Source organism: Gymnodraco acuticeps, unplaced genomic scaffold (assembly GCF_902827175.1).
Source record: "Gymnodraco acuticeps unplaced genomic scaffold, fGymAcu1.1, whole genome shotgun sequence".
Lineage (NCBI taxonomy): Eukaryota > Metazoa > Chordata > Actinopteri > Perciformes > Bathydraconidae > Gymnodraco > Gymnodraco acuticeps.
Window position 1 is genome coordinate 4,737,887 of NW_022990023.1, and position 10,959 is coordinate 4,748,845.

A 10,959-nucleotide genomic window follows, 5' to 3' on the forward strand; every position below is an offset into this window, starting at 1 on the left:
AACAACATCGTTATGGGGAAATGCAAGTTTGCGTCCAAATGGTTGGAAGATAAGGAGGAAGGACAATCAATACTGTATATAGTCAATGTGAGGTGAAGTGTGTCGCCAAGGTAACCGGTTAAAACTCCAAGTGGCGATGAGGTCTTAAAATGTATGGAAAGGGTCTTAAAAGGTTTTACATTTGACTTCAGGATTCCTGCATATACCCTGTTAGAAAAATCTCACTTCTAACAGGCATCAGAATCAGAAACAGGTTTATTACCAGGTAGATTAACGTGTATGAGGAATTTGACTTGATGTCATGTTGCATGTACATAAAAGTAAAACCCAGATAACATTTAAAAAATATAAAAGATAATAACAATATAGCAGTATTTACATAGAAATAAAATATGTAATAAAATAAAACACATTGTGTGCATTAATGTAATGCATAGTCTGAAGTGGCTGAGCCTCAAAACGGGATACATGTATTTATTATTCTTGCAAGAATGGAAGTAGTCGACTCGTCGCACACAAAGCAAACTAGTTCCTGAACAGTGTCCTTCACATGCTGATATACAAGAGGGAGTTACACCGACACAAGATGAAGTACTGATTTAAAGCAGTATACAATGTTTTGTTCAGATTAGCTAAGGCCCACGTCACAAATAATCATGCTCGTCCTATGCCTATCTCCCTAGAGGCTGAATCGATCATCTTAATCGTTGTCTTCTAGCTTATCAAATGCCTAAAACAGTGTGTCATGCTTCTCTTCTAGGTAATCATACATCTTGCTACTGTTATACACTTGGGCCTTTGTTAGCACCTCTGTCCTTTTAAAGAGAACAGGTTTCAGGTAATTGAAATATTTGGATAGGTAGGAACCATTCTTTCCAAATCTATAGGATATAGAGGAATTAGCTTTAAAAAAAACTTCATTTACAGTTGTATTTTTTTCTTATCTAGTAAAATAAAGTCATACAAACAATAGGAAACAATAATTGTATTGAATACATTAAAGTTAAAATCTTGATCTTTAAGCTCAATATAGATTGGCATGTGTATGTACTGCTAACTGGATGAAGTACATGTAAAATGAATCAAAAGGTTGCTTTTCAAGAGTTGCATGTTGTCTAATTTGGCCGGGGAAACTGTTAGTACAGTTCTTCCTGCCATTTAGGAAGCTCTTTGAAATGCTCATCAAGACTTTTCCTTTCTTGAGTAAACATCACTCCTGTCTGGGACTCTTGATGGGTACAGATTAGGACGTAGCAGGCATTTCCTTAACTGTAACCGCCCTCTCAATTATTATACCGGCATACTCCAACAACAGGCCATTTGGGGCAAGTGAGGAATATGTGCCTGTGTTCGAGAGCATAACGCGTGTTTGGACACCAATTTTTTTTTTTTAATCCCTTTTTATCTGAGGACATATCCAAGTGAGACAAGACAATCAAGAAAAGCCGAAATAGGATTTTAAAGGATTGTCAGAAAGGGTAGGTTTCTCATATCTCTGCATTAGGTTAATGAAATCCATTAGACCTAACATGTTGTCATCCATTTGCTTTGTTCTTAATGCTTCTTCTGAGTAAAATGTTTGACTTGTCTTAACTGTTGTTGTCTTCAATGACGTCATGTGGTTTCAACTCTTTTACAATGTCTTTAAGATAAGGTGTGAAACAAAAACCGAAAGAGAAACCTAAGGAGTTTACCTCAGACCTATTTTATTGTTTTATTCCTTATAATAACTGCCTAAATTGCAGTCATTGCAAGAGGTATAATCATGTTTCTTTTATGGTTTCAGGTTATTCAACGTTGAATCCTATCAGCTTTTCGCACATAAACCCTAGACCGACCTTTGACCTTTAGATTGATTGGATTAGATTCAGAATTAGCTGTGAATTGGAGTTAATAAGATACTCTTCAGTTTCTTTCTTTAACCACACAGCTTTTACTCTGAGAAGGACTGTTGGATAAATCTCCAGACTTACAAGAAGCCATACCCAAGACAGCGCTGCAATCATGGGGGAATGGGGCTTCCTCGGTGGTCTCTTTGATAGCCTCCAGGCCCACTCGCCGATGCTTGGACGTTTCTGGCTCTTGTTGATGCTTGTTTTTAGGATTTTGATCCTGGGAACTGTAGCCAGTGACCTGTTTGACGACGAGCAAGAGGAGTTTGCCTGCAACACCCTCCAGCCGGGCTGCAAACAGGTGTGCTACGACATGGCCTTCCCCATCTCCCAGTACAGATTCTGGGTGTTTCACATCGTCCTCATCGCCACCCCTTCCCTGGTTTTCCTCATGTATGCCATGCATCACAACAACAAGAGGACCAGCCAAAATAAGACCCAAGTCTACAGAGAGGAGCTCCGTTTTAGGGGGCTTTACATGATCAACGTGGCCTTCCGCATGTTGGCAGAAATCGGCTTTTTGGTAGGCCAGTGGGTGCTGTATGGATTCAAGGTGGAGGCCCAGTTCCCATGTAGCCGCTTCCCCTGCCCCTACACTGTGGACTGCTTCACCTCCCGCCCTGCAGAGAAAACCATCTTCCTCTGCTTCTACTTTGCCGTAGGGTTGATATCAGCGATTTCCAGCTGTGCAGAACTTTTCTACGGCTCCATCAAGTGGTTCTGCTGCTCACGCCCGCCGACCCCGGAGCTCCAGAACCGTGACAACTTTGAGAAAGAAGAAAGGATCGTGTCGGAGAGCCTGCGCGGCAGCATGAGGCATAAAGGAGGAACAGTGAGGAGCAACACGAGTAGGAAAAGCTCCAGCATTGGACACAAAAGCAGGGGTGGCAGATATTTGAGCAGCAAGGCATTCATGGTGTGAGACAAACTTGATTCGTTATGTTGCAATCACTTGTTTTTACTAAATGTTATTATTATATTACTTTATGGCATTTCACATAAATGCATCTCACTGTTAATGGTAGAAGGAGACATCATAAGGAAATGTTTATGAGACAGTCATAAGAGAAGGAAATGAGCAAAGACGAGAGAGAACTGATTGAACGTTGAACACTTGATGACTTGTTTGGTCTCATGAATCATTACAGACCGTAAATACTTCAGGAGGGGAAACAACAGCATTAAACTTGATTGAGTTGTTTAACACTGATTGTCCTTTGTTTGAAAGAGAACTGATTGTACTTCCATCAGACACCCTCTTGATTGAAGTCAAAATCTGTACATGAAGGAAAATGTAAATGAAATTAGGGATGTCACAATATACCATATTGACAAGCCTGATATTTAAATACACAAATAATGTTTGATACACACACTCATTGTGTATGCTTTTGTACAGTTAGGTTTAAAAACTTTCTTTCCACCTCTCTACACTTTCGAGAAAAGAGATTTAAACGCACAATGAGTAAAGGCTAAACATGGTAGCGTTTTATATTTTCTTTGTTATTTTTTTTTACATTCTTATACACTTTTAGCCATTATTGTATCTCATGAAGTCCCTAAGTGACACACCCTGAACAGTCTGGTGGGTCAAGGTCCAGGTCATTTGATTGTGTGTTCCCAAAACAACATGTCCAAGATGTCCATGTGCCAGAATAACATATGTGACAGGACTACCTACATTTCCAAAGCTTTTTTGTTTGTTGCTAAAGGTCAAATTCAAGCCATTTAATAATTAAAATGCTTACATAACATGTCCTTTATTACATTAACCTGTTGTGGAAACATTTATTGATTAAATTGATATGAAACAAATTAGATAAACATTGCTGTGACACTGGTGTCACATCGGGACTTTAACCCTAAGCTTTCACAGTAAACTCTTGAACAATTAGAAATATTATTATGATCTGCTCAGTTAATTTAGCTGATTCAATTATATTTAGTTAATATATTCTTTATTCTTCAATTCAAAGAATGTTCAAACTAATTTAAACAAAAAATCATGCTCATTAATGAAGTTATACATAAGAGTTACCATTAAAGCCCAATGTGACATATATGTCAAATTTCAGATATTTGACACTAGGGGGGCCTACTTGTCAGAAATGTGTTCCATGTGGTCCATTTAGTCTAAATTATGTTCCCCTTCATTTTCCCAAAAGTAGAAATGGGTCCGGGTTCTTATGGGTTAAATGATCTGCTTTCTTACTGACAGTTTAAAGCGGCTCAAGGGCACTCAGTAGCCAAGTAGCTTAGCTTAGACTGAAACAGGGAAACAGCTACTTTAATTTGATCGATAGCTACCTATCAACACTTTATACAATATTGGCTATCTTTTCACTTGTGTTACCCACACAAAACTAAAAATGTGTAAAAACTCTGTTTTACGGGTTCTAGCCAATCTCTGCTATCTGCAGCTAGCTGTTAGCCCTTTCGGTTTTGTGCAAAGCTAAGCTACATTGGAGAGTCATATTAATATATCTCAAGAAGAAAACAAATTCGATTATTTCCCAAGATGTGAAACTTTCTCTTTAAGTGTGGTTAGATGGTGTGACCACATATTATATAATGAGGCATTAACATATCAGTTAAGGAATTATAAGTTTAGCAGCACTGGTTGCTCAGGTTTGACATTACCTCCATGTATCTTTAACATGACCATAATTCATGGGTTATATTTCTTGTAATGCTATACCTTATAGGCCTACACTAATTTACTTTTGCCATGGCTGGATAGTTTATTGGTACTATATGAGTACAATGCATGTGATGAAGTAGGCTATGGTGACTTTCACACAGCTTGTTTCTGATTATTATTATTATTATTATATATAAGAGACTGTTGTTGCTTCATGTCAGAAACAAGCTGAATGGCATTGTTGCTTTGTTCCTCCTGCACAACGTTAATTCCATTGCATTGTAAATGTTGTCCTACCTACGATGAAAAAGACTTCAATCAAACCTGCCTCATATTATCACGTTTCACCTGCAATGCATGAATATTAAAGTTCCCCTCCTGTCAAAAATGTGTTTTCTTATCGTTGCTTCACTTTGCTGTTTGGAAAGAGTTTCACACTGAGGTGGTTTTCACTTTCAATGGAAATGTTTCAGCCACAACATAATATTATTTTGAGAAGCTTTTGTACAAGCAGGATTCGTGTCACAATTTGTTTGCTTGTTTTGTTTTCAGAAGTTAGAATATTTGCAAAGAGGGAAAAGGAGTACATGGGCTTTTAGACATTTAACTAAAATATCTTAAACCTTTGCAGTACAACATTATGAGGAAAATCCATCTTACACTCTGATTAACCCTAACCCTAACATTTTCTTACAAAACATTTTTGTAAGAAAATGTTGAGATAACACAGTATTAAGCAAATAATCTTGCTTTAGCAGCACCCCCCATCATTCTCATCTGAGGTGCATTTTTTCTCCAGCAGGTGGCAGTGGTGGATCAGGAAATTATTTGAACTATTAGGCTTTCATTTCCAGTAAGATGACTTCATTTACAGCCAAAATATCTCACTGACAGTATTGCCAAGTTTGACTCACCAGAGGCAGATATTTTTTCTTAAGACCTCTGCATGACACCACTGTTGTTATTTAATGTACATTATCAAGCCAATTGAAATAACAATTGAAGTTCTTTGTTCTTTAATGATTAATGTAGTGAGCAAAAAGGCAATTGTTGTTTGAAGACAGATCCAAGAGGCTCATCTAAACACAAAGCTATCTAAATACTCTCCAAAGAAGCTTGTTTTTGACTCAAAAGATCCTCCCAGAAACACACACACCTCCTGCTTTGCCCTGGACGCATCATATATGCAGATTGCAAAGCGGTTCAGGCTCTTTGATGTGCATGGAACAGAATTCTAGATGTGTTTTAAATAACTACTCAAGAGGGAAAGGAAGGAAGAGGATTACCGTCAAACTTTCCCCGTTTCCTTTTGTCTGCCTGCGTCGCCACGTTTCCTTGTCAAACTGGAAGTATTCCTGTTTCTGACTTCCTATGTCATCTCCCTCAGAATCTCTTTGTGTTTCTTCCTTTTTCCATACATCACTCTGTCTCTTCTGGATCAGGGGAGGCCTCGCTGCTGGAGTGTATCTCAAAGAAAATGTAGGTCATCTGTTTTCACCGACTCCCTTCACACCAACACGGAGGAGGAGATGGAAGTGATAACATCTTTATTTGCGTCTCTCCCTCCTCCTCCTCCTACTCCTTTTTCAATGTTCCCTTCACCTTCAATGAGACACTTCAGGGGCTCCCTGTGCTCCACCTGTGTCCCCACTTTGTGCCTTTGAGGCCCTCTCTGTACACACCTAGCTGACTGACAGCTCCACAAACTCTCTACATCTCACTTTCTGCTAAGTCATGCAGGGATGATACCTGACAACCTTAGCTTTCTTGCTTCAAACATTAGCAGCTCACTCCGTTGAATTACTGTTTGATTTGCTTTACTTGCGGCACAGTGCCAGACTCTTAGCAAATAAAGCTGCTTATTTACTGGCCTGGATAATCTTGTGACTCAATAAAGACGATTCAAGATGAAGTTAGGAGCAACACAACTGACTTTCTCTTGATGTTTTCATCATTTCCAAGACAGTTTCCTGGAAATATGAATGTGTGACTCATTTCAAATAACACCATAATACCATTTCCTGTCGAAGTATACAAGGTAAGTGCAGACTCATTTGTAAAGTTAAAAAACAACAGGAAATTATACAACAACGCTAAAAGTGGTAGCTGATTTCCAGATGAATTCCCTTGAAAGATTGAATAATAATAATAATAATAGCTTCGATTTCTATAGCGCCTTTCAGGGGACCCAAGGTCGCTTCACAAGTAATAGTGCAAAGACAAACATAACAAAACAAAAGACAGACAAACAGAACAACAGATCGATTTAGGGGCCGAAAGCCTTGGCAAACAGATGGGACTTGAGGGCCCTTTTGAAGGCTTCAAGTGTGGGGATGTTGCGTATCTCCGCAGGGAGAGCGTTCCAGAGGGTGGGGGCTGCCACACTGAAGGCTCTGTCCCCATAGGTTCGCAGTTTGGTGCGGGGGGTGGTAAGCAGGCCAGAGTCTGAGGACCGCAGGTTCCGGGGTGGGGCATGTGGGTGAAGGATGTCCGATAGGTACTGGGGGGCAAGGGCATGGAGGGATACTTATTGAGAAAGGTTTTATTATTATCGGAAATATTACTCTTCTTATTTGTGGTATTGTATGCTTGCCTGAAATAACCTCTTCACCACTTTTAGCATCAACCGCCTGGAAACATTCAAATTAGATTATGCTGCAATACGGTTGCATTATTCAAGGTTCAAGGTTCAAGGCTTTTATTAGTCATAAGTACATAGCTACAGTGTAATTATGACGATAAAATCTTAGGTCACAGGCTGCTCCAATAAACACAATAAAAACAGAAAAACAGTAAAAAATTGTAAATACAAAAATAGTGAAATAGTGCAATAAGAGTCTATATACAAGTGATTGGAATATGATATATTAGATACATAATTTGTAAATTGCAGCCAGATGAATGTTATGGATGTTGTTTCAAAAGTTCAGGTGTTTTAATAGTCTTATTGTGGGATGAAACTGTCCCTGAGTCTGGTGGTTTTAGTCCGGATGCTGCGGTACCGCCTGCCAGATGACAGCAGACAGAACAGTTTGTGGCTAGGGTGATGGGGGTCTGAACACTGTATCCATTTTACCCACATAATCACAAATACGAGGTGCAGGCTCGTGTCGATCTTCCAGTTTCTCCTTATCTTATCTTAGTATGTATCTTAACCTTTAGGCACCCATCAGCTGCACCAAACAGCAGACAGTTTAATAATCTTGTGAACACAGTGAAGCTTTGAGCAGCTAAAGAGCGAGATATCTCCCTTAGATTAAGAGACCAAAAACAGAGCCAAAAGAATGACCGATGTTCATTCTCCATGTGAACAGAAACACCTAAATAAATTACAATGTTTCTGCCGGATGCGTACATAAACAACTGTTTGCTAACATGTATGCAATGAATCCATCATTTTAAAAGGTGACCATATCTATGTCAATGTTTTGTTCTGACCTTGTTTCTGCTGCATACAAAATTGTAATTGCAGTCTTTTTCATGTAGATTACTGTCCTTTCGTGGTGCATATCGCCAAAACAAATTAGCTTAATAATGGGTTACATTTAATTGGGTCAGGATCCCAGGCAAGGAACATTAAATATGAAGCTACAATCAGCTTAGCTTAACACACTATAACTCTATTGATCAGTGTTTAGTATTAGATGTGAAAGCAGGCAGATGTGTTACTTTTGGACAGAGCCAGGCCACACCAAAGTCTGCCAGCCATTTTCCATCCATCCACTAGGTGCCATCGCACTTTCCCTCCTTTTTTTCCGACTGCACCACCACCCGTGTTAACTCCATTGCTTCAAGCTAGCTGTTTCCCCAGTCTGTATGATCTATAGGCTCACAATGAAAATAAATCACGCAACAACATTGGTGTAAACAGAATACAGAATTACATTAACTTCCTGCTTTGGTGTGAATGCACTCTTATAGCGATAACATGCACCAGAATATGAATGTAAACAGAAGTGTGCTGCTGTGTGATCCAGACCCAGTTATGTAACCGTGACCTGCGTGACCCTCTGTAGTGCTGACGATGCGTTATGTGTATTTGCTGACCTCTGGCCCGCCATTAGCCGGTGGCCAAACACCGCTTACATCTCTCTCCTCGCTCAAAGCCGATGAAGCGTGCCCTCAACTTTATGGCGTCACCGAAGAGCTCGGGTCACCGCACATCACACCTCACTCTATCTCCCCCTCACCCTCCATCTATCTATGTTTACCCTCCCCCATCTCTCCCTCGTTCCCTTGCCACAGGGGGCACAGTGTGAGTGCAGCATTCTACAGTCAAATATTCTTGCTGCCTCTATTCCTTTTTCTCATCTTTCCTTATTCCGTGCCTGGGGGGGGGGGGGAGGGCGTAATATGAATGGTGTATCGTCATCTCAACTCACTTTATCTTTCCTCCCCCCTTCTTCTCTTATGTTCTCGAGGAAAATATTGTGCAAAAAGCCCCTGGGCTCGGCCCACTTAAGCATGTTGCATATAGTGATACAGAGTGGATGAGGTGACTGCTCTGCCCCCGCTGACACAATAGCTTTGTTTGATGACGATGATGCTTCTTGGCTGCTCTCCTCGCCCCAGTGTGGCGATGAGTTCGGCGGCGGTAAAGTAAATTGTTATGGTTTATTTGTAGCTCTGTGCAGTCTGGACATCTGGGTTTGAAAAGCTTCTTTCCAAAACAAGATACATCCGTTATTACTGAAGCGCAGAGCCAAGCACATCAGGTTGCAATATTTTCCCAACATGAATACACAATGTTTTGGGAATGACAGACTTCATGTGGTTCTGATTTATACTTATCCAATATATTCTTTTTCCATTTAGAGTGCAGGGAATTGCAAAAGGAAATCCATATTTGTCTGTGATGATTGTACCCACTGGTGGCTGATGGCATGCATCCAGTGCTGTAATGTTGGATAAATGGAAGAATGGTTGGAAGTAAAGTTGGGAGGTTGAGCACTCTCCCCTTGTTTCTGTCAAACCTCCACCGGTGCTCACTTGTTTTGGATGTCCTTGTGGTCCTCATGGGAGGTTACAGACAGTGTGTGTGTATGCACCCAAGTGTGAGTCCTTGTGAATTTAAACCTGTGTGTGTGTATGTGTGTGTGTTTCGCCCCGTGTGTGCAGAGCTGTCCAGAGTGGTGTGCTCAGCAGTCGTGCTCGGTTGAACACTAACGCGATGTGACAGGGTAGAAATACCAGTACCGACCGCGCTCTTGCCCACCCACCGTCACACACACCAACTCCACCCGCCACGGCTACCATCACCCCCTCCCCCAATACCCCCCCACTCCACTGCACCGCGCCCACACCCCATTGGCTGTCTACTTCCGTCACTCCACGTCTTCTGCTTGGAGACAGAACCATAAGCCTCCATGTTGTCCCTCATCTTTTTGTATGACTCCCAAAATCCTTCCCCCTGGTTGCCTGTTTACCATCAGCATTACGTTGGAGTTCTGATGTGCATCAGTGAGTGACGTGGCATCAAATGGGACAGAGTATGCAATATCCTATTACGCAACAGCACATTTTCATAGTGCATCCGCCCAGCCTCGTGAGACGAGTTCTTTCCTCCTCCACGTTGCTTTCCCGTTCTCTTCCAAAACCTTCCTACTGGTTGGTCGGCTTCCTAAACGATGAACAAAGGCGACAGTCACAGCAGGGGACCACTCATTTGACATTTGCGGTTGTCACAGTTGAACCTTGGCCTCTGTTCCTTCACAGCTGGCGAGTTCAAACTGATATGACAAGGAGACATTTAAATACCACACTCTTATTGACACTACTATCTCACATACACATAGCCAACAACCTTATTTGATATAACATCCTTTGGCTAGAATACTGTATGTTATACAAACATATTTATGATGCACCAATTGGCAATCTGTGTTTCATGAGAAAAGTTGACTATTTAAAACCATGGCCAGGTACTTTAACTTCAGTGGTGAAACTGCAATGCACCAATACTCAGATGACAAGTATGAGTAAGAAAAATAGCTCCTCCATGTTTTTGGATTGTTGTTATGGCATTGTGTGAGTGTCAGTTGTATTTGTAGTAGTTGGACAAGGTGGAGCTAATTTGAACTATATTTGGTTAGATTATTACATGCATTTTCTTATAAAAACACTAAAATGTGGATCTGTAAAGTAGCCTATACCTATACAGTTAAAACAATGGATTCAAAAGGGCAGCCCTTATGTTTGAGACATGTATGAGTTGTTAGTTCCACCATTTAAGGATTCGATACTTGATTAAACCTATGTACCCTTTTTAGTAGGATTTCAAATGCATAGCTTTTCTTATCTGGTATGTTTCCATCACTCAGGCAGAGGAGAAAGAGGAGATCAAGGCCAGTAAGGGACGATACTACTCCCCTCTTCTCGCCAATTTGACCTTTTATACCAAAAAAATCTATATTAAGACTGAACACC

At 40.6% G+C, this 10,959-nt stretch overlaps 1 protein-coding gene across 1 annotated transcript; it reads left to right on the forward strand.

Moving 5' to 3' along the window:
* The first annotated feature begins 1,259 nt into the window (after window positions 1–1,259).
* Window positions 1,260–3,098, forward strand: LOC117544949 (gap junction delta-3 protein-like). Its single transcript, XM_034214493.1, has 2 exons — window positions 1,260–1,478; window positions 1,787–3,098. The coding sequence occupies exon 2, from the start codon at window positions 2,005–2,007 to the stop codon at window positions 2,812–2,814; it is 810 nt and encodes a 269-aa protein (XP_034070384.1). The 5' UTR covers window positions 1,260–1,478; window positions 1,787–2,004; the 3' UTR covers window positions 2,815–3,098.
* Window positions 3,099–10,959: the final 7,861 nt, after the last annotated feature.